This window comes from Manis pentadactyla, chromosome 8 (genome assembly GCF_030020395.1).
Source record: "Manis pentadactyla isolate mManPen7 chromosome 8, mManPen7.hap1, whole genome shotgun sequence".
NCBI classification, from domain to species: domain Eukaryota; kingdom Metazoa; phylum Chordata; class Mammalia; order Pholidota; family Manidae; genus Manis; species Manis pentadactyla.
This window is the reverse complement of record NC_080026.1, coordinates 105,023,655-105,047,937: the sequence shown is the minus strand read 5'-3', so window position 1 is coordinate 105,047,937 and position 24,283 is coordinate 105,023,655. Positions and strand designations below refer to the sequence as shown.

The 24,283-nt window shown below is 47.2% G+C and overlaps 1 protein-coding gene across 1 annotated transcript; it reads right to left on the bottom strand.

The window, feature by feature from the left end:
* Positions 1 to 167: 167 nt before the first annotated feature.
* On the bottom strand, positions 168 to 21,075 carry FFAR4 (free fatty acid receptor 4). The gene is made up of 3 exons (XM_036880154.2): positions 19,315 to 21,075; positions 10,948 to 11,076; positions 168 to 836 (listed from the first exon to the last, which is right to left on the bottom strand). Exons 1-3 carry the CDS (start codon positions 19,879 to 19,881, stop codon positions 447 to 449), a joined length of 1,086 nt encoding a protein of 361 aa, XP_036736049.2. The 5' UTR covers positions 19,882 to 21,075; the 3' UTR covers positions 168 to 446.
* Between the last annotated feature and the right edge of the window lie 3,208 nt (positions 21,076 to 24,283).

Sequence of the window (24,283 nt, the reverse complement as noted above, 5' to 3'; positions counted from 1 at the left end):
GGAATTCCTCAAACACTCTTGACATTAATAAACGATCCTGAGGCCTTGCAAATCCAGGCTGGGGACCTAGAGTGGCCATGACCCTTCAGAGGAGAAATCTTGATCCTGGATCTGTTCCTCTTCAGAAACCAGCAAAGTGTGGCTTTACATGTAGGAGATGTCATTGCTGAATGGTTATAAATAAAATTTTATTAAATTCAACCATATTACAAACACACTGAAAAAGTTCATATTTAAAGGAACCCATAACAAATCCTTGGGTAAAGGATAAAGCTGTTACACTGACTGATCACCTCTTAATTTACTGGTGCCATAAATGCGTAATTGCATAGCTTATATTTTCTTAAAGCAGGTACACTGGTGTGATGGTCCAGGAATTAACTCCCTGTGAATATGTACCATGGCTTGCCAGAGGGTGACAAACTCTGACTATAGAGAAAAGTTAATTAGTTAGAAATAATAGACAGGTCATTTTTTCTGACAGATGTGTCTGTAAACATGGCTCCCTTTTCAAGGAAGATGAAACAGTGAAAGATTTTCCTCCATTCATTCCTAAACAGTGACATGTTGTAGAGAATGGGGTTTAGGGCCGAATTGGCAAATGTGAAGGCCACTACCCAGAAGAAGAGGGTCGGCCAGATGACCAGGTCCTGCTTGAAGTTCTGGATCAAGATGAGGAGGATGATGATGATGATCGGGCTCCACATGGTGAAGAAGGAGGCCATGAGCAGGAAGAGGGTGCGGAAGAGCCGCAAGTCCTGCTGGGACACGCGGATCTGGTGACTCTCCGAGTATGCCAGGCTCACCGTGAGCCTTTTCCTTGATGCCTTTGTGATCTGCAGGGACACAAAACAGAGCTGGAGTTACAGTTTACTGCGGGACGTCAGGGGCTTTGATTTTAGAGAGGCAGGGGGCGCAGGAGCTGGAATCTGCCATCCCTCCTGCACTGGGACCATTTGGCTGGGAGACTTGTGTGAAGAGAGCGCCCTTCTCAGAGGCCTGGCACACTGCCAACACCTAGGATGTGATGGAGAAATGGGGTGCCTGGCTGGTCTCCTGAGAAATAAGGCAGAAAACATCCACATTGTAAATGGGGTGAATGAGGGGAAGTGAGAAGCCTGAATTGGATGGTCTAGAAAAGAGAGAATGAGAACAAAGCACATTGCTATAGTCTGAATGTGTCCCCACCAAATTCATATGCTGAGACATAATCCCCAAGGTTATGGTATTAGGGGGTGGGGTCTTTGGAAGGTGATTGGGTAATGAGGACAAAGCCTTCATGAATGGGGTTAATGCCCCATGAAAGAAGCCCAAGAGAGCCCCTGCGGCCTTTGCACCACGTGAAGTGAGGCAGCAGTCTGCAGCCCAGAGGAGGGCCGTCCCCAGCCAGCCATGCTGCCTTGCTCACCTCAGACCTCCCGTCCTCAGAGCTGTGAGAATGTATGAGCCAGCCAGACTATGGTATTTTGTTATGGCGGCCCAAAGAGTTATTTCGCCTTCTGTGCCCTCCATGTCCATTGCCCAGAAATGGCCAAAGTGAACCGTTTCCTGTTCTACCACCAGCTACTTGGAGATCAGAGGCGATGACCAACAGAAGGGTATGATCATCTCACATGGGCCACCATGCAAGAGATCGGGGGCACCAACAGAGCAGCCCACCCTTCTCCTCCCAGTCTAACTCCCATCCTGTGCTGTGGGGAGAGGGAAGCATTCAACTGACCATGACATTGATGGTTTAAAATAAGCAGGCATAACAAAAGTGACTGGAAAGTTCTGGAATGGGACCTAGGTGACATTAGAGCTCTGCCCCACTCAACCAGGAGTTGATCAGAGTGCTGCTAGTGACATTTGTCAAAAAATCAAAATTGTTTCATATTTATGGCCTCAGTTGAGAGGTGACAATTGGGGGTAAACATCCTCATGTGTATCTCTGTGCACCTAGGTTCATGTATAGGTAGAAAAGAAATTCCCCAGAATGGAACTAGCAGTTTGGAACCTCTAGTATTTTGTACAAATGAGCAGGGCCAGCATTATAGTGGAGGGGTTGTAGGCAAGGTTAAGCGCCCTGGTTAAGTGGGTTCAAAGGCAGTTCTGCACTCTCCACTTAGGAGCCCTTACAGGCACTGCTCCCTGGCTCCCCTGCCCTGTCTGAGGGTCTTGCTTTCTGCATCAATCAAAGAGGCTGGTTGTTATTTGTAGGTGGAACGGCCTATCAACTGAGGCAAGATGACCATATTAAAATAAAGCCCTGCATGTCTCTCATCCCACGGTCCCACGTGAAAACGTTTGGAACATACCAACATGTGTAACACCTCAGAACCCTAGCGTTGGAGCTGAGTGGGGCCCTGCAGCATTTCTCAGCACGTCTCAGACTTTACTGTGCCTGTGAGACATACAGCATTACCTTGTTTAAATGTAGATTCTAACTCGGCAGGTCCAGGGTGGGGCTGAGGTTCAGCATTTCTGACAAGCCCCTGTGTGCGGCTGCTGGTCCAAGGACTGCCCTTTGAGTAACCAGGACCCACCCCACATTTTCCTCACACTTTTATAGGTGAGGAAATAGGCCTCCTGAGAGAGGGGTTAGCCAAACAGCTTTGAAAACAGGAAACTCGGAGGTGTCCACTTCAGAAAACAAAAGCGCTATGGAAGCTGAGTCTATGAAATAGAAGACGGGGCTGCCATTCCAGGGTGTCTTCTGGGCCCAGGGTGGTAGGCCAGCTGGGTGAATCTGACCTCCCTAAAGACTTTAAAGAGCCCAGTGCTTGAGCGCTGGCCCCTTGGGGATACACAGCGCATCCTGCTCTTGTGCCTAATTCTAATTGTCCTCTAGGCACAAACAGAAGGCAGAAGGCTGGCTGTCTCTGCTCAGCTTCAATGGTAGGAAGAGGTGGGGGAGGTGGGGGGTGAGCAGGGGCTGGAGATGGGGTAGGGAGGGAGGTAGTCAGGCTGGTGCACAGCTAGCCTGGGATGTGGTGGGGCACTGTATCCATTAGCCTGCTATGCTTTGTTCCAGCCTGTGACCTCCAACCCAGGGAAGAGATCCAATTCAGACCATCGTGGCCATGTTTGTGGTCCTTGCTAATGCCCATTTACTTAGTCTGGCCCTGGGGCCTTCTGCTTTTCCTGCAGGAGCAGCCCGCTGGCCACACAGTGGATGCTTACATGTCTGGAGACTTTAATGACCACAAATCTCATCATTAGCTCTATGCTGGCCTTCTGGGACTATTCCCGCAAGATTCTTGAATCTCAAGAGCAGAAGTGATTATAAAGTAGTTAGCCTTATTCACAATTTAGGCAAGTTTAACTCCCAGATCAGAATGGCTTACAATATTTTCTTTTGAATACTTCTAACTATCTGATTACAGGACAGCTGTTTAATTGTCTTATGAAAAATGTAATTGCTTCTGTGTAGTTTAGGGGCACCTCTTGGTGATGGAGACCAGGGCAACAGATGCTGAGTTAAAAGACCCCCTTTCCTCCCCACCCACTACCCAGGGACAAGAACAACAGGAATCGGGGTCACTAAGCATTATACAGGGCTCCCTTTGTGACAGGCATGATGCTGTATTTTGTCTTAGAAATTGTCACATCTAATCTTCATAACCGCTCTTTGTACTTTTGCTATTATTATCCTCACTTCAGAGATGAGGAAATTGAATCTCAGGACATTTGAGTAATTTATTGAAGGTCACTCCATGATGATAAATGGTCAAAGCCCCATCTGTGAAAATTTAGCTCAGCTGAGCTGAAGGTTGGCCACATCATAAAAGGCTCCAACGGGGTTGATATCCTCTTCAGCCTCCCCTCCACTGCCTGCTCTACAGGGTGGGGTAGCTCAGGAGACATGGCCCACCATCTCAGACCCGTATGCTGGAGGTCACCTTCATACATCCAAGTCTGTACTGCACAGTATCAAAGTTAAAGAGTATGCGGGTGAAAGCTGGTCAAGACTACCTGGGCCCATAGACCTGGAAGAGTAACAGCTGGGCAAGTGGGCAGGCTGCAGGGGAAATGGCACTCCCTCCTGGTAGGGGAGTCCCTCTGGGCCTAAATGCAGCCTGGTAGGCACAGGAGGGATGATTCACAGCAGCCTCATCACTTGCGCTGTCCACATTTCTCTTCCAAGAAGGATGGAGTCCCTGGTATTGTGTCCTATACATAATGTTTGGAATGGATTATGTTGACAGGCATTCATATTTATTGGACACTTACTATGTGCCAGGCCCTGTACATACCACTTAGCTTATCTCTTTAAATTCTCCCAATGATTCTGTGATGTACACACTTGGATGACTGCCATTTTACAAATGAGGAAACAGGCTCAGAGAGGTTGAGGAATTTGCCCTAAAGCATCCAGCTGAGTAGTTGCAGAGCTGGGCTTCAAACCGTGACAGTCTAACTCCAGCCCATGCTCTTAATCTTAAACTAGTTCCTACTCACCCTCTGCTATCTCCATCACTGGAACTCCTTCTGCCAAGCTTAGGACTCGAAGGACTAACACCAGGAACTCTGGGAAGGCTTCCTGGTTCATCCTCCCACCCCACCCTGGCATCCTGTAGGGCTTTATTCCAGGTGTTCACGCGGCACTTGCCACATATACTGTGTGACAGACCTTGAAGCATTCTTCTTACCCCTAGCCCCCACCAGGCTGCAGGCTCCCTGCCAGCTGGGCAGCCCTGTGGCTTCTGTGGCCCCCGAGCTCTTATAAGCGCCTGACAATGACTGGCAGCAAAGAGGCTGACTGGCCTGGCTCATGGGCCAAGTGAGTAAGTGGTTAGGTCTGTTTTTAGTACTGACTGCTGCTACCATTTCCTCTGTCCACAGTTCCCACAACTTTCAGAGAGTGAGAAGGAAAATGGGCCCATTATAAACAAATGTGGCTCCTTCCCTGTTCCCCTCACTACATTAAATGACAAGACTAATCAACTTTCATCCAGGATTTAAAATGTCTCTGGAATTGTGCAGAATGCTTCGTGTGCTGTAAAATTTAATTAAATGCTCAATTATCATTTGGGGATTAACTTTAATCCCTAAAACAAGCCTATGGGGTAGGTTCTGTCTTTACCCCATTTTGGGGACAAGTGACAGGCTCTGCGACATGAAGGCACTTGCTCAGGGCCTCATAGTCAAGTTGGGGGCTGGGGTGATTACCTCAGCAGGAGGCAACCAAGCCCTTCACAGCTGGGGCACGCAGCCACGGGGAGGACGGCACTCCCAGAGGGCGGCCCATGGCTGCCCGCATCAGTCACCCAGCACCTGATCCGACGCAGATGCCCTGGGCCCCATTTCCAACGCTCTGATTCTGTGGGTCTGAGCGGGGCAGGGCCGGATGTACCGGAGGTCTCCCCTTCTCAGCAGTTCCCCAGGTGATTCTCACTCACTCAGGTAAGGGAACCACTGATCTGGAGTTTCTCCCCAATCCTTTGAAGAGAGTCCATTTATTATTTTTATTTTATCAAATGTACATCACAGTGGTTCAACAGCCCCCTTCCCCTTAGTAACCACTAGTCACTTCTCAGTGGCTGTGAGTCTAATGTTGTTTTGTTCCTTCTGTTTTGCTTTGTTTTTATACTCCACAAATAAGTGAAATCATACGGCATTTGTCTTTCTCTGCCTGGCTTATTTCACTGAGCAGAGTCCATTTTTAAACTGTCTTTTTGAGACTCGCTGCCTTCACTCCTGCACGAGTGTCTGCAGGCCATGAGGGAGCCTCTCCCTGCCTCACACCTCTTTGCCACACCATATGCCAGCCATGCTGCTGACAAGGATGTGCTGGGAGAGGTCACTCTCCACCAGCACAACTTGGGCCCCTGGGGGTTGGGTCTTCTGTGGGGGCTGCTTGGTCACCCAGCACCCTCCTGATTAGAATCGTCAGACAACAGACTCCATCGCTCCAGAGGGCCCACCTCCCTTTCCGTCACCAGCAAGCAGGTCCCAGAGCTGGGGAAGAGGGCCAGGCCTGGAGTAAGGGCTGCATGTTCACTGGGTAACACTTTCACGCTGAGCTGAAACAGATTTCCATTTTGCAGTTAAGTGCTGAGACAGGTGAGGGTTTTCCAAGTTCAAGCCACTCACTCTCTCATTCAACAAATATTTATCAAGCCCCTACTACGTGCCAAGCACTCTTACAGGTGCTGGATATTCAGCAAGCAACAAGGGAGCCCTGCCACCATGCATTTCCACTCCAGTGAGTATGTGGGCAATGGGAGGCAGAACAAGAAACATACAAACTGTCAGAAAGGGTAGAAGCGTCTCATCTTGCCATGGCAATGGTTGCTGGGTGACAGTGTAAATGAAGCCCTAACAGCTAGTATTGCCAGCCTGATCAAAGGCACGTGGGAGTGGCAAGGAGACTATTACCCTGGGAAACTGTTGATTGGGAAAAGCCACTGAAGATGTATAGCATGCCTGAGTCATAAGGAAAGAGGAAGCAGGGAGGGCAGAAGCGTGCTGAAGGCCAATGTCCTGAGCATATCAAGTGGCTCTGGCAGGGAAGCGCCCAGGTGAAGCCTGCTCTCAATCCTTGCCCAGGACAGAACCAGTGACCAGGGTGTGGACTTTAGAGCAGCAGTTCCCAAAGAGATTCCATGGGGTACCAGTCCAGAGAGATGCTCTGTGGGGAAAAGGAGGTCTGTAGTAAGATTTAGGAATGCTGCCTACTCTATTCCTGTGTTGGAGAGTCTCGATGTACATTAGCACAGTAAAGGCTCTGAGAAGTCCTGCAGCAAAGAAACCCATTTAACTTTGATTAACCCAGCATTTCCCAAACTCATTTGATCATGGAACATTCCATGGAGTTCTAGAGAGTGCTTTAGGGGACACTTTGCTTTAGAGAAATAAAAGGTCAGGAGATTTGAAAAAGGCACTTCTCAGGCCTACAGATGGAACCTGAGTCAGAGAAACAGTGATAGGTGAGAGGTGGGGCTGGTGGAAAAGGGGTGGGTAGCATAGTTCTGTGTCCTATGGCTTTAAATGATTTGCTATTTGTGTCTTTAGGAATATAGCTGATTAACACTGATACTCAATTGATTTCCTGGGGTTATGCTCTGGACAGAAAAAGCTCAGCAGTAAAGCCGATTCAGTGTCTCTCAGTTACAGATGTCCTCAGAGGGACAGAGATGCCAGCTCTGAGGGCCTGCCCAGATACTCCATCCAGCAGGGAGCTTACCGGCTTCCACGTCACCAGCCTGGCACACCCCTAGGCACAAAGTGAGGACAGATGTCATGGTACTCCTCAGAAATGGGCCATAGTCAGTTTTCTGCTAGTGGGGTGCATAGAAATTTTTTAGGTCTTAAATTTGCATTAGTGCTGTGATTTTCAAAATCACATTAGATTTCTTTCATATTAAAGTCTAACAGTCTGTTCAAAATATTAACATATCACACTCTCATTTTGTTGTGTTAAACAATCCAGAAGGCCCACTTGGCTCCTGAGAAAACTGAGGCCCACTTTAGTTAAGGGACTTGCCAAAGGTCACACAGTAATAAAGTTGGATTAGCATTCAGGTCTTATGCCTCTTTGTCCAGTGATTTTTCCTACCCCCAAAGGAGAAGATGTTATTGGCTCTTTCAATATGATCCAAGGTTTGTGTTTTACTCATTCAATTTGAATGAGTGTTTATTGAGCACCTACCTTGAATATGCCAGGCTCTGTTCTAAGCATGGGTCTACAGCAATAAACAAAGTCTTTCCTCACATTTTAGTGGTTGAGACAGATGATATACAAATAAATACACACAAATGGAATATGATGGGGTTGTAAGTGCTTGGAAGAGAAATCAGTGTAATGGGCTAGAGAATGATGGAGAGTCCCTCTGGGGAGGAGCCTTTTGAGCTGGTGGGGAGCGGAAGCTGGTCAAGAGTGAGCAATGAAATGGTGGAGTGACCCACATAGAAATCTGGGGAAGAGAAAGCCAGGAGAGGAAATGGTAGGTGCAAAGGCCCTGAGGCAACAGTATGTTGGCAAGTGCAAGGAACATTCCCAGGTGAACATGCACATGAAGGAGGAGAAGATGGTGAGGGAGAGGCGCAGGTGGAGGCCAGATCGATCACATAAGGCTGTAAGATGAGGCTTCAGGTTTTGCTCTATGTGTCGGGGAAGGGATGGGATCCGAATTATATCTTTGACTCATGAGTCAGAGTATCCTTTCATAACTGTGAGTCATCACAGATACTCTGTTTCATCCAGGAGCTGTCCTGGGGTCTGTGATAGGAAGAAGTGAAGGCTGGCCATGGGTTTATATGCAATGCGTCTGGAAAGCAATGAACTGTAGTTTCGAGGCAGATGGATAAGAGGACACCCTCCTCAACTCAGCAGGGCTCCCAGGGTCTCCTCAAATATCTCCAGGTGGGTCCTGGACTAAGCAAAAGATGGAGGGGGCTGGGAGACCTTTCCAGAGAATAAGCCAATCCTCCCTCAGAAGGCAGCTGAAAAGTAAGAGGCTTGAGTGGAAAGGGGCAGACCAGAGCTTTCTTGGCCTCTGAAGGAATCAGGGTGGTACTGCCCAAGGAGAGGTCATTCAGACCCTGCTGCCAGCATCTGGTCCGCCCCGAGCTCGCCAGCCAGCCCTGCTACAGGGCTGATTCCTTGCTCCTGCCATGCTCCAAGTCTGGGCCCTGCTGTTTCTTCTTTCAAAACTCTCAGTGGTAGCTTTCCCAGCATTCTCTGAGAAAAGGATTAGAGGAACAGCCTTGGGTAACAAGTAACAACAGACACAATCTATTCATCCCCTGCTATAGGCAGGCATGACCCTGGAGTACCACCAGTCATGACTCCTACCTGTCTCACAGCAGTCTCACACTGTTGGAGTTAGGATCACCACTTCTCAGATGAGGGAACTGAAGTTCAGAGAAGGTAAGTAACTTGATGAAGGCCACCCAGCAAGTAGGTGGCAGATCCAGGACTCAAAGCCGGGTTACCAACATAACCCTTTCATGTCTCCATGTCTGTCTCTCACCTTTTGCTCCTCTGTTATCCCCCATTCATTCCTTACATTTGAGTAGCATTTAACAATTTGCCAAGTGTTTTCACACTGAGTCCCAGCATTGCTCCATCTTGTTTCAGGGTTTGAGGCATTGGCTAGCAGGGCTGTTGTCTGTCTCCTTCTTCCCTTTTGTGTTGAAGCTCCTTCCAGAGAGAGACTGTGACTTGCTCACTCTTGACCAATCTCCACTCCCCACCAGTACTTTGCTCAGAGCAGATCCCTAACAAATGTCTGAGGAATTAAAGTGTTGGGACTCTGGGGCCAGGTGGCTTGGGCTTAAATCCTGATACTGTTGCTGCTTATGAGCTGTGTGACTTTGGGCAAATTACTTAACCCCTCTGTTCCTTGGTTTCCTCAACTGTAATTCTTATTAGGATTGAATACATTAGTTCCTGACACATTGTAAGCACTACATAAATATTTGTTAAATAATTTAATTAAAATATCATTCTACATTTTTCTTCCTTTTTCCTCACTTCCTTTCTTTTAACATAATGGTAAAGGCCTGCACTTATATAACATTTACACATGCCAGGCCTCTGTTTCAACCACTTTATAGACCTTAACTCCAGGCCTGAATCTGCATCATATCCTTGAACAAGCCCCAGGCAGGGTATCACTCAAGGAGATCGCAGGTCAACTGGTGGGAACAGTCTAGGGAATAATCTGGGTGGCCATCTCCTACAGCACCTAGGGATAAGTGAACTCGATGGAGGTTGGCCTGGCTTTGGGTTCTGAGCATCTAAGAAGGTTACAAATCCTCAGCTACAAAGACAGGGCTGTAAAAGTGGCCAGACAGCAAGCAGGACCTACAGGGCCCCACTTCAATAAGTTTGTTTGCCAGATGACACATAATATGCAATAAAACCAAGATTCAACAATCGTAAACCTCTGAGAGTACTCAAAAGTTTTGCATTAAACTTTCTAAAATGAGCATGCCTGCAGGTACATGATGTTTGCTTGGGCCAGCAACATACATGTAAATGGACTTACCTCAAGAAATAGGAAACAGACTGCTAGGGCTTTTTTAGGTCCCTGTACATATTTACTTCAAAGAGCAAGATCATTTCTTGTTTCAGCACACTTTTGAAAAGCACATTCCCTGGCAGTGAGGGTAGTGATTGGAAGGTAACAGGAGAGGGCTTTGGGTAATATTCTGTTTCTCATTCTGTTTCTCGGAGTGTGGTCAGTATGTGAGCTGTGCGTGTCTGCTGGTGGGCTTTTCTGTATGTACATTATACTTCAGTAAAAAGGTTTCGAAAGTGTACATTCTCTATCACTCACGTTGTTTGTGATGGGAAACAATGGACACAGCCCAAAAGCCCATAAAATAAATTACATCACATCTTTATGACAGAAGACAATGAAGCCATTAAAATAATGAGATAGAGATATAGGAACTAATACGGCAATAGGTTACAGTATAGAGTTAAATGAAAAATGAAAGTTATAAGCAGATGTATTATCTCAAATCTGAAAACAGAAAATAAAACACTGAGTTGAACCAGGGTGAATAGTTGATATTTAACCATCTTATATGGTTCCTCATATATATATATGACATATATATATGTGTGTGTGTGTGACATATATATATATGTATATATGCACACACACATATACACATACACATATAGCATAAAAGTATGTATATATGTAAGTTTATAAGAAAAATAATTGCTAACAATGGGAGTAAATTTTTAGTTTCTGTGTTACACATTTCTATATGTCTTAATTTAATTGTTACAATGAGCTTATATTACTTTACTGATCAGCACTGCTACTACTACTAATAATAACCACAATCACAAAGATAGAACTTTTAAAAGAGAATACCAAACTCTCATTCCTCAGGGTTGCAGAGGAGGTAGATCTGGAGTGTACTCTAAGCCAACTTCCATCTGGAAAATGTTAAGATTCCACCTGAAATATCCTGACCCTGAGTGACAGTCAGCAAACATACCTGTAAAATTTTGGAGTAACTGATCACAATAAGCAGTCCTGGAACCAAGAAGTTCAAAGTAACAAATGACACATCCCAGGAGATTTCTCCGGCAACATTGGGCCACACCAGTGTGCAAACTGGGATTTCCTAGTTAAGAAAGAAGAGAACATCATTGACATGGTGGTCTCTTTCGTGGCCTGTAGTTCAGTCCCAGTTGGGGGTTACCTAACAGAACCCCTCACCTTGCCCACACAAACCCATTTACAAGTCATTTGCCTCTGACTTTCAGAATAACCATATTTATTATTTCCATTTTCCAGGGGAGGCAGTTGGGTCCCAGGGTCACAGACTGGTCCACTCCCAGCTGTGACTCCAGGGCCAGTACCCTTTCCACTTCCCAGCACTGGGTGCAAAGAGCCTCTGAGCATTCTCTTCTAAGTCCTTCATTTCACAGGTGAAAAAACTGACCCCTGAAAGGTCCTATAGAATAGAAGTGACGTGCTACACACAAGCATATAAAAGCAGGAACAAGGTTTTAGTGTAGTCACACTACATACACTGAAGGCAAAAGAGTCTATGTTAAGGCATTAAGTGTTCATTTGGGGGATGTTCATATGTCTAAAATATGCCAAGCTGCATCAAAGAAGGCCATGGCTTACTCCAAGACAATACTGGTGCCCAGACTCGGCAACTGTCCTCACATGCCTCTCTGCCAGTGGGGCACACTGGGGCCGCAAAGCAAACGCACCACACAACTCCATCATTTCAAGACATGAGACCACTGGAACGTGACCAAAGAGGGTGACCTTGCTGCTATCACTACGTTGTATTGAATTCAAATGTTTGACACTACTTACAAACCCCAAAGCATCTGGGGACCTTACTGGATAGTTACTAAGAGCTGCTGCAGAAATTTCTTCCAATGAGTAAATAGTTCAAGGAAAAGAGATCTCTCTCTCCTGCCAGACACAAACTTCCTGTCCCCGCTTGACTATAGGAACAAAACTATTTGAATACAAGATGCCCTAAACCCTTGCAGACATGTAGAACAGACATTAAAGAGCACACTATGTGTTAAAAGACTACGTTATTGATTTTTGGTGGACAAGGCATCTTAACCAATGTCCAGAAGTGGCATTATTACCCATGGTGCCATTACTTCATTCACCAATATTTACTGAATGCTACACTAAGCAAAGGCAAAGAATTGTTATCATTTCCCAACATGTATCATAACTGGGTAGTCAAGCTCAAAATCCAGTCAAATAGTCACTTCTTTTCCTATCCAGTAGTAATGGGAAATAGTAACATCTAATATTCACTGGACATTTATTCTGAGCCGGGAAACACTTTACATATATTATCTCATTGAATGTTCACAACCGCTTTATTGGAATCCATGGTACTGTTTGCTCCATTATGCAGAGGAGGAAACTAAGGCTTAGAAACATCCTTCTGAAATAATAAAGGTTCAGTTCTTTTTAATCATACAATATTTCCCCCAAAGAGCTAAGTGGTTATAGAAGTTATCCAGGCATCTGCAAGAACACACTAAGGCAAGTCAAGCAGGGAAAAATGCTTTAATTATATTTGTACCTTGTAAGGAAGGTGAGAATATTGCTTCCTTTTCCTGTTTTGATTAGATGGCTTACAAATGTACTAGGCATTCCAAAAGCTTGTTCCTCCATCCCCATCCCCACTGTCCACACCTGATGGGAGCAAGTTTATTAGATCTTTTCACATTTTGGTGATTGGAAAGAAACTAGTGTCTCTCAAGGATCTTCTGACTATTGGCAGGGTGGTGACCACAGCTCTTTAGCTAAGGCACGCAGCCATGGCTTGTACTCGGGCCTCTGGCCCATGGGCCCTTATTCCAGTAACTGGTGGGTTACACGGACTAGCCGGTGTGCTGGGCAGCAATGGGAAGAACCCGATGCCAGCCCTGAATGTGACTTGGCCTCTAATTCCTATACTTGAGATGGGAAAATGTACAAGGCAGGCAGAAAAACAGATGACCCCAAAACCATTTCTTAAAACCCTCAATAGAACTCAACTCTTTCCAAAAATCCTTTCCATAATGTAGGCCCAAATCTCCACAGGTTTAGCAACACTGTGAAGAGGAAGGTGTAAGAGCAAGGCGTTTTCTCTATATTAGAGGCAAAAATGTAGATACCTTAGGGGCATACCTGTTTTCATTCAGTATTATTGGAAAAAATGTATAGGTGTGAGTGAACAAATACACACTATGCATGCACCCACCCCTGCCACCCCTCACACACCCACACACACATAGTAGGCACAGAAAAAAGACTAGAATGATATACTCCAGAAAATTAACCGTGTCTGTTTCTTGATGGGACTCAGTTATTTTTATTCTTTTGGCTTATCTGAATTTTCTAAAATTTCCATGATGTTCTTATATTATTTTGATAAGAGCAAAAAAATCACAATAAATGTTAATTTTTAAGAGAAATGATGATTAAACTTGAAACATAGATTACCATAGTAGCTTTGAAAACCAGCCAGCTGTTCTCTCAACAAAAACAATGAACCCAGCCAGGAAGCCTCCCAAATCCAGGACTCTGAGGAAGGCTCTCAGCTTTCAATCTGTGGCACTTACTCCAGGCACATAGTGTGATAAGGACGTAAGATAGATCTCTGCACAGCAGCCCCACACATGAACTAAGGGACGGGGGGCTACCTTGTGTGAACTAAATGCTCTTTAGAAAGCTTTATATGGTATCATTGGTTAAATACAGTGTTTATTCTCATTAAAAAATAAACAAACAGGCAACAGGTCCACCATCAGAGATCTGACTTGGTGTTACAATTTTGTTTCTGTGGGAAGATCCATTTGTCTTGAATTGTTTTGATTCTAGGTTTTCTCTCCTAGGCTGTAACTTAGGAAGGAGCTTGGCAATGAGTCAAATCTACAAGGTGGGGGAGTGAGCATTATAATATTCTCTGTACTTTTTCTGCACATTTGGAACGATTCCTGATTTTGAAAAGGAAATTTGAACGCCAAAAATCCTAGGCCTGCTGTGCTACTGAGCTACAGTGGTAGAGCTGGCCCAGTCAACGACAGTGTTCTTTAATTCATTTGCACGGTGGTCACTCACCGACTCAAGCCACGGTGGCTGAGCCACAGCACTGCCCCAGTGGGGGTGGGGTGGGGACTGTGCTCCTCTCAGGGAGGGAGAAAAGCTTTGGCAACTTCAGAGCAGGGCAGCAAGCAGGAAGTGCCCAGAGAGCCACAGGTGAGGGGAGAGCAGAGGCACCAGGGAACCCGGGAGGGGCTGTGTGGGATGTGCCTGGAAGGAGAGGCCTTCAGCCAGGTGAGCTCAGTGTCCGGACCAGCAGGTGTGAAGGCAGGAGGCTCCGTACAAGGGTATTAAGGGTGGCCCAGTGTGACTTGTGTCCCCACCCCAGTGATCTCACCCTTCCCATGGCTCCTTTGTGCAGATGCTACTGCAGTTCAGCTGCTCCAGCTCAGTCTTCTCCTGAGCCCCACGCTCACCCCACTGCCCTGAGGACACCTCTGCGGCATGCCTCCCAGGCGGCCCAAGCCTCCAATGTCCCACCCCGAAGGTTCCCCCTCCTGCAGTCACTGACTCAAGGCCTGGAGCTGCCATTCCCCAAGCTGTCAGAACTTGAGTACTGACCTTCTGCCTTCTCCTTCCTACCTCCCCACTCAGAGGGAACCTCGACTTCTGCCTTACTAGCTACCCAACCCACCCACATATCTCACTCTTACTGGCCCGCCCACTCACAGACCAGGCCGTCTCTCATCTCCTAAGTCCAAACTCCCTAAAGGAGAGTACCTGGTCCTTCTGCAGCTGGCCTCCCACCAGCCTTCCAGCGCCATCTCTTGCCCCAAAATGTGGGCTATTTCCTCTGCCTTTAATGTCCCTCCAACCCCCACATCCGGGTCTGGTTAACTGCCTCTCAACGTCACACTCAGTCAAGATACCACTCATTCTCTCTAAGGCTCCCGTGTGGACGGGGCCATCTATCTACAGGTGCTGCTCAGTGCTGACTCCTCCCCACACGGGAGTCCAGCTGTTTCCTGTCAGCTTCTAGCCATTCTTCCTGGAGTGCCCCTGGGGACCCCTTTGTAAATTGTTTTCCCTGCTCCCCCTCTTCAAACAAAATGGAAGATTTCTCGGTCATTTTAAGGAACTGGGAAACCTAGTTGTATATCTCCTCACCTATCAGCTTCCCAACAACAACGAAAAAGAAAATGTCACCAAAACTTCAATAAAAAGAAAAAATCAATGCAAAAGATGGACTTACTGTCTCATATCTTAAAAGTATCCTCTAATATTAACAAAGGTGAGTGAAATGTGTCTCCTCAGCCAGTCCATACTCAACAGAAACGCAGTGGCCTTCCTGGCCGGGGATTTAGTGGGGGCCAGGCAAAGCAGAGGGACAAGCGCTCCGAGGGAGTGTGAAGTCCCGGGAGACTCAAGCTACGTTCCCATTCCACCTCTTGCTTCTCTGTCACTTTAGGCATTTCCTCCTTTAGAAAATAAACATAAGGACACCTACTTGAGGGGTTACTATGAGGACTGGTTGTGCCAGAGTCTGGGACCATCTGTGCACTCAATACATGCATCTCTGTGAAGAGGAGAGTGTCTTGGTCATGGGGCTCACGGTAGGGGTTGTGGGGAGGGGTGCTCAGTAAATGTTTGTAGAATAAAAGGGCAGCACATTCTGGCCAGGGTGGACAGTCGTCCCCACCTGCCAATGAGGGTGGGGGCCACCCTTCTGGGGCCACGGCACACACAGGCAGGAATCCCTTTGGAACAAGCTGAGCTGACCTGGCTGACATGTCTAAGTTGCTAGGATGTGTCAGTCCTCTTAAAATGGCAGTGTATTATTTTACAGCAATGAGAAAAATTACAGTGTTTGAAGAATGTTTAAAATATTTATAACCAAAGATAAAGAAACTAATAATAGCTGGCAACTCTCGAGCACTTAACTGTGTCTGTGCCAGGTGTTGGCCCATTTACTGAATATTAGTCCCCATGACAATCCTGGAAGGTTACTCCTGTTATCGCGCCCATTTTGCAAATGAGGAATGTGAGGTATAGAGAGGAGACCACCTGCCTCTGTCACACAGCTCCTAAATGGCAGAGTGGGATTCAAACTCAGAACATTTGACTCCAAATCCCATGCTCCTAAAACCGAATTATCCAGCACTTTCTAGCATGTCTGTCATTTCATTCTCTCTTCAGGGAAGTTTTAGAGAGTCTGGTCACCTGGTCTGCTGGGCACCCACTGCCCAAATGTACAAAGGGAACTGTGTTCCCATGTTACTGGGGGTTCGGCGGGGGGAGGGGGGGTGCTTCAGATAAGTGGAAAGTCCTGAGAGGCACTGTTCCCCTGACCAGCACTCCTTGACGGGAGGGAGCCGGTGTGTCCTTGGAGTAAATGACTTCTTCCAGCCGGTGGTTTGGGCAGGAAAATGTCCCCCATCCAAAACCTCCACATTTAGGTCCAAGCGGGAGGGGGCAGGCAGAATTTACAGCCAGGAAGCTGGTAGTAGAGCACTGAGAAAACAAGCCTTTGCTAATTTTAAATGTGAGACTCAGTTTAGTCTAGACCAGATCCTTCTCAGTCTCTTTTTTTAAATGGCTGCATTCCCTTTTTCCCTCCATTTCTCATTTTTTTCAACTTCTTTCTTCAACCACTGCACCTCAGTTTGCTCACCTATAAAATAAGATGTTTACTACATACTCAGGTCACAGACCTTGAGGAACTGGGGAGTTTTCCTGTTTGCTGGCTTGCTGGCAAGTGTATGGGGAAGGGCAGGGAAGGGAGGGCAGGTGGGGGAAAGAAAGGGGGTACAGAGCTGCAAAAGGCTGGCCCGGTTTTTCACCAGAAGCTCCTCACTGCATCTCTGCTAATTTTAGGGAATAGGGTCCCTGCAGCCAATTCACCTGGTGCCCAATCTTCTGAGGTACCCCGTGGGCCCATTCTCTCCCAGTGGCTTTGCCCAAATCCCTTTGCCCAAGGAGGACTGAGGGAAGACACCACATCAGATCTCCTCAGAAGCTCCTTGCAGTACAACTCCAGCCATTCCAGAAGGGCTGTAGAGGGCTCCATGCTCACACACAGATGCCCTACCACAGCAGGACGCAGAAGGTCCCCAGTCTGTGTGAGGGCCTTCTAACTCAAACAACAACCTGTGTCCAAATCAGCAAGCAGTTTTAGGTGTTCGGCCAGGAGGTGACAAGAGCCTCTTTTTAAGTGTTATTTGCCAGTTAAGAAGTATACCTAAAACAGTTCTAAAAAGGAGAGGCACAAGATATATGATTGGAGACATAAGATACTCTTAAGATATATTCTATTTGATGCTTAATTCCCTGAGTGCCATTTTTTCTGTAAGAAACAAAATGGGGAGAAATCCCTCAAGTTCCCTTAACTATACAGGAACACTGTAACTCAGTGACAGACTAACTTAAAAAATCAAAAGACTGACAGCAGAACCCCAGCTCCCAGGTGATTCAGTTGGTGTGATATGACGCCTGGTCTTCCATCTATGTGACCCACCTTAACTCTCAGGTGAATCTGGGTTGAAGGCAGGCTGCCCACTAAGCTAGGGGCCTCGGGCTGCCTTGGTCCTTGGTCAGCATGGCACCCACCAGCTCGGCTAATCCGGGATTTCCTGGACCTCTTTTGAGGGGACATGGCCACAGGCTTCCATGAGGTGGCACTTAGCTAAGTGCCACAGGCCAGCCATGGTTCCTGCCTGTCATTCAAAGCCTTAAAGCAAAACAAAACAAACAAATAAAAATCCCACAATGTATTCCACACAACACATAAACTATTAGGAAAGAGACTTCCAGGTTTGATTTGCATTAAAAAGAAAAAATTGTTACTGCTTACACAGGATGCAGACTTCTCCCCATCCCCCATAAAAGGCCTGTGTGAAAAACTGGTCGGGAACGCCCCCAGAGAAGCCCACCTCTGTGTCCATGCTCTGCAGGACACACACAGGGGGCAGCCCTGGTCAGACTGAGTTCACCTCCATGGCTTGAAGCCTTTCCCCAGGTGGCATCTTATTCTCCACTGCTTCCCCACCCTCCCCACCCTTCTGGTCACTCTGCAGGCCTTTCTTTGGGACTGTGGTTTGTGCCTGGTTTGCTCAGGGTGCCCCACTCTCCGTCGTGGGGTCAGGATTGAGCTTTCTTGTCCTGCGGCTGGAAAAACAGTGACCTCATTAGAGAAAGAGCGCCGGGAAGCCAGCCTCCCGCAGACCCTCGGTGAGTCTGAGCCACGAGTAAGGGCTCCCACCTTCCCGGAGGGCGCACAAACCCACGTCCTATCCCCGCCCCTTCACGAAAGGCGCAAAAACCCTCGCGTACCCTGGCCACAGCCAGAACCGCCGACCACTGTCCTTCACCCGGGTCCGATGTGCCCGGTGACCCTCGGCTGGCAAACCCCCACAGCTGCGCAGCAGAGCAGCAACGCGAACAGACTTGAGCCCGCGATTCTGGACCGCGGGGCTGGAGTGGACTCGAACCAACGTCATGAACTGTCCGCAGAACCTTTTTTAGATCGTGGACCTCTACTATGCTCCTAACAACTCTAGGGGCGCTGCGCAGAGTAAAGCTCATCAGCCCAGGCCCTGGAACCTGTGAAACATTTCCGACTCCCAGGAACTCTGAAGTCACCCATCATCCAAGGCTCCCAAGGTAAGATGCCGTGGTCTAGTCTAACCCTTTGGTCTTGCAGCTGGCAAAACTCTGTTTCCGGATTGGCAAGTCACGACACCCCCAGAGGCAGCACTGGGCCTGGGGTCCCTGGTCTCCACTGCCCTCTCTCCACAGCCCTGCCCGCGGGTTCTCAAAGCGGGACCTTTACCCTACCCGCACTGAATCTGCTGAGCAAGATTTCAGATCCTCCTCGAACGAAGGGTGAGATACCCTGGGCAAGTTATTCCTCTGTGTGCCTCTGTTTCCTCCTCTGTAAAGTAGGTGGAGAATAAGTACTGTAGCACACGGCAAAAAAGCAAAATTCAATATAATGTGATTAGCCATTCTAGATCTCCGAAGTTCTAGCTGGCTGGCCCCTAGCCCTCCCCGTTATTTAATTAACCTGACAATAAAGAGCGCACTTTCCAGGCATTTGTGGGACTCCATTTATAACGTTTTGGAGGGCGTTTACGGGACCTACATCGCAGGGCTCAAGTGGGATTTAAGAAATAGAACTTCACAGGGCCGGGCACAGCGACACAAAGATTAAGTGTAACAAATGGCCTATTACAATTTTGTTGCTTCTGTTAATCATCATCCCAGGTCTCGGTTTCCGTCGGATCTCCGCCCGCCAACCCGCCAGGCCGCCCCAGACACCTGCCTGCGCGCACAGCCCGGGGCTCACCTGCTCGGCGCCGGGGAGCCGCTGCGGGACGACCTGGAAGAAGACGCAGAGCGGCAGCGCGGCCAGCGCCGAGTAGCCCCAGATGAGCGCGAGCAGCGCGGCGCGCGCCCGCCGCCCCGGGCCCCGACCGCCGCGCTGCAGGCGCACGATGCGCACCAAGCGCTCCAGGCTGACCGCCGCCAACGTGAGGATGGTGACGCTGCCGCTCAGGCTCATCACGTAGAAGAGTAAGTGGCAGGCGACCGGGCCCAGCTGCCAGGCCTCGGTCCATCGCACCGCCAGCACGGGCGGAATGGCGCTTGTGAAGAGCAGGTCCGCGCAGAAGAGGTTGAGCACGAGGCAGGCGGTGGTGCCGCGGCGCCGTCGGCGCGCCACCAGAACCAAGGCGCACACGTTGCCCAGCAGCGACACCGCAAAGATGAGCGACAGTACGACGGTCTCCACCACGCTCAGCACCAGCCGGTGGTCGCCCTTGACGTCGGAGAAGAAAGGGAAGCGGGTGCGGTTGGCCCTCTCCAGGCTGCGCGGGGGCCCAGTGCCCGCCGCCTGCGCGCACTCAAGGGACATGCCCGGCGCCCGACGGCCCGCAGCTGCCTGCTAGCGTGCACATCTGGGAGGTGACTGAGAGCCAAGGCGGGGAAAGGGAGGGAGACGGTTGCGACATCGCCCCTCAGAGGGCCCCCTCCCGCCTGAGGCGCTCCGGCGCTGGGCGTTGCGCGCTGAGCCCGGGAGGCGCGGGAACGAGGAAGTGTCCGGCAACGCGGCCTGGAAACACCCCTGCCGGGCTGGTGGCGGTGGCCTACGCAAAGGCCTCACGCCCTCTGTTGGTTTCAGGATTGCCAAAGGGGCCGGGGAAACCCCACCTAGTGAATCCCTAGAACCCCTGCGGGGCCTCTCCAGCCTCTTTAATCCTCCAGGGGTATCCGTGGTGTGAAGCCCTCAATCCAGGGATTTAGCTAAAGTTGATTTAGGAGTTGTCAGAGCTGGGCTTCAGAGATCATTTAGGCCTTTGCCTTTCAGGCTTCATGAAAGAAGCCCCATTGGTCTGGGGGTCGATCTCAAGGCACCATGCAGTCATTCAGTGGGCCCAGATATTTGGTGGGGGGGAGGGACAAGGGGACAGGAAGCATTCTTCATTGCTTAAAAACATATGATTTGGGGTGGATTATTTCATCTCGCTGTGCCCTAGTTTTTTTCACCTATAAAATGGGAATAATAGTAACTCATTGGGTGATTGTGAGGATCATATAAAGAGGTAAACACTTGACACAGTAATTGCTCATGAAATGTCAACAATTATTACTGTAATTAAAAGGCATGTAAATTTTGCATCCTGAGCAACAAAAATTATTTCATGTAAAAAGAGTGGGTCCCCCAAAGAATCTTGAATAAACTTAACACCCCAGTAAGACAGACACTCCAAGGGTTGCAGGCGCACACACAGGTGTGAATGTGCCTCAGGCACCACAGTTTGGGAAGCGCTGGGCAATCCAATCCCCTTAGAGATGAAGAAACTAGGGCACAGCAAGAAGTGCTTTGTCCACAGTGGCCCCTGGTCCCCTGCCCCTGCCCCACAAGTTTCCACCACACCCCTGCTGTCTAGTTTTCTGTTACAGTAAATTAAGCAGTTACAGAATGAAAAGCGTGCTTGTGGCCCTAGACCCAGTGACCACTTCCCTAGCCAGCCACCCTCCCACCACCCACACCCTCACACCCTCTTCCCTTTGCCATACCACCAGGCCTCTCCCAGTCACCCATTCTGTCTTGTACTTGCCTCTGTGTTGGATGATTTGGTGCACCAGCCTGAGGTCCTGGGGGTCCTGCTTTACCATTGTGTCTTGTGGGTCCAAGTTGATAATGTGACCTCTAACCCAAGCGGCAGATTGCATGTCAGTGGGAGATGTTCAGCTTGATCCTTGACTAAATTCAAGTTATAAAACAGAACCAGTTTGCTTCCCAACACAGTTGAAATGGGCAAGAGATTGAAATAGAGGGAACTCAGATGGGATTTGGCAACTGTTTGATTGGGGTCAGGGTATGCTAGTTTTTGTGGAAGGAAAGGAGAACTGTGTACCCACTAGAGTCCTCCCAATGGCAAAATACTGAGTGCAGAGGTTCCCATTATTTCTCCTTTCATATCATCTTCATGGCACCCTTAGGCCATAAGAAACACCTAACGGTTCCATTTATTAAGCAGCTGGGTCCATATGACTTAGTAAGGCATTATGTCCTAACAACTTAGTAGCCATCTGTAAATACAATAAACATTAACTAAAAAAATTAACTAAAAAAATTTTTGTTTCAGTCTTTAACCATAATGAGTTCCTAATGGGATGGGTATGCCTGTTGAGCTCTACAAAATTGGGAATCGATTAGACCCTGCCAATCTCATTTCCTGCTCCAAACTGATTTTCATGTATCTGCCTCTTATCACAGTAACCCCTGAAAACCCAGCTTTATAAATGGGTTTAGTGGGGAAACTGTGAATGACTTAGAGCAGGTAGTTCATGGAGAGTCCAGTAGATTTTGAGCAGCCCTATTTCCTGAGCATCAAACACACATGGGAACAATGGTTAATACGGGCTTGGAAACTTGCCTGCCAGGATAGAATTCTGACTGTACAACTCACTGGGTGACCTTAGGCAAGTTACTTTAGCTTCTAGTTTCACTCTTGCCTTATATAAAAAGGATATAATAATAGTTCTGATCTCACAGGGCTTGGGGGCTTTCAGTGAAGTTCCTGCCTGTAAGGCACTCAGCACGCCTGTCATCCAGTGGACACTGGGGTCAGGCTCTGTGCTCAGCATTTTATATGAACTTAAGGACTGACCACACAACTCTGTTTGCTGAGACAGTCTCAGGTTGTGAAAGTATTATTAGAACCCTCTTCCACTCTCAAATTGCCATGGTTTGGAGGACAAATTATGTGGTCAGCCTAACATGTTTATTAACTCATTCAGTGACCCTGCAAGTCACAGTCACTGGGATTTGCATAGAAGTCATCTGACTCCAGGGACCCTGCTCTTAACCACTACGGCAGTGCTTCTCACCTGGGGGAGACGTGACACACACACTACCGCAGACATCTGGTGAGGCCTGGAGACATTTTGGGTTGTCACTTGGGGGGTTGCTACTGGCATCCAGTGAGCAGGGGAGAGGCTAAGGCTGCTGCTGAACGTCCTATAACACACAGGATAGCCCCATAGCGAAGGATTGCCCAGCCCAAAATGTCAATAATGCTGAGGCTGAGAAACCCTGTACCAGAGGCTTTGTCCTCGTGGCGCCTCACCGGACTTTACCTCTTCCTGTTGATTTTGGTTGTAAAGTCCCACCTAGTGGCAAAAGCCAGAAATGTAATTATTTTCCTGGTGGGAGTTTCGCTGCAAACTCGGTAACCTCTTTAACCAACCCACGTGTGAGGCTCAGCTTTGTGCTCTGGCCCCAGGTATCCACAACTGCAAATCCCCCTGGTCCATGTGGCAAGATGTGGAGTTACTGGAGTGGACCGACCGCATGTGTTCCTTGGAGACTAGACAGCAGGAAACCATGGGTTGAACCCTCCTTCTAAGTGTTATGTTTATTGCTAATGGTCATTAATTACTATTATTACTATAGCTTTATAATACAGTTTGAAATCAGGAAAAATGATACTGCCAGCTTTGTTCTTCCTTTTCAAGTTGGCTTTAGCTATTTGAGATCTTTTGTAGTTACATACAAATTTTAGGATTGTTCTATTTCTGTGAAAAATGCCATTGGAATTTTGGTAGGAATTGCATTGAATCTGTAGATTGCTTTGGGTAATGTGGACACTTTAACAATATTAATTCTTCCAATCCATGAGCGTGAAATATCTTTCCATTTGTTTGTGTCATCTTTCACCAATGTCTTATAGTCTTCAGAGTACAGGTCTTACACCTTCTTGGTTAAATTTATTTCTAGGTATTTTATTCTTTTTGATAAAATTGTAAGTGGGATTGTTTTCTTAATTTCTTTTTCTGATAATTCATTGTTAGTATATAAAAACAACAGATTTTTGTACATTGATTTTGCAGCTTGCAACTTACTGAATTTTTTTATTCTAATTTTTTTTTTTGGTAGAGTCTTCAGAATTTTCTACATATAAAATCATGTCATCTACAAATAGTGAGTTTTACTTCTTCCTTTCCAATTTGGGTGCTTTTTATTCCTCTTTCCTTGCCTAATTGTTCTGGCTAGGACTTCCAATACTATGTTGAATATAAGTGGCAAGAGTAGGAATCCTTGTCTTATTTCTGATCTTACAGGAAAAACTTCCAGCTTTTCACTGTTGAGTATGATGTTAGCTGTGGGTTTGTCACACAGGGCCTTTATTATGTTGAGATGTCTTCCCTCTGTATGCACTTTGTTGAGAGTATTTATCATAAATAGATGTTGAATTTTGTCAAATGCTTTTTCTGTATATTTACTGAGATGATTATATGATTTTTATCCTTCATTTCCTTAAAGCGGTGTATAGTGTAGATTGATTTGTAGATGTTGAAACATCCCGTCATCTCTGGAATAAATCCCACTTGTTCGTGATGTATTATCCTTTTAATGTATTGCTGAATTCATACATAGTTTGCTAATATTTTGTTGAGGATTTTTGAGTCTTTTTTCATCAGAGACATTGACCTGTAATTTTCTTTTCCTGTGATGTCCTTGTATGGTTTTGGTTTTCAGTGAAATGCTGGCTTCATAAAATGAATTTGGAAGTGTCCTCTACTCTTCAATTTTTTGGAAGAGTTTGAGAAGGATAGGTATTAAATCTTGGAATGTTTGGTAGAATTCACAGTGAACTTATCTGGTTTTGGACTTTTGTTTGTTGGGAGGTTTTTAATTTTTCTTACTAAAAACTTCTTACTAAACCTTCTTACTAAAAACTGGTCTATTCAAATTTTTCTATTTCTTCAAAATTCAATCTTGGAAGATTATGTGCTTCTAGGAATTT

Excerpts from the sequence above, each read along its gene's own strand:
- FFAR4 (XM_036880154.2), bottom strand. The coding sequence starts at position 19,881 with ATGTCCCTTGAGTGCGCGCAGGCGGCGGGCACTGGGCCCCCGCGCAGC. Across the intron at positions 11,077-19,314 it reads GGCTCCCCGGCGCCGAGCAG|GAAATCCCAGTTTGCACACT; the intron begins GTGAGCCCCGGG and ends TTTCTTAACTAG. Across the intron at positions 837-10,947 it reads GTTACTCCAAAATTTTACAG|ATCACAAAGGCATCAAGGAA; the intron begins GTATGTTTGCTG and ends GTGTCCCTGCAG.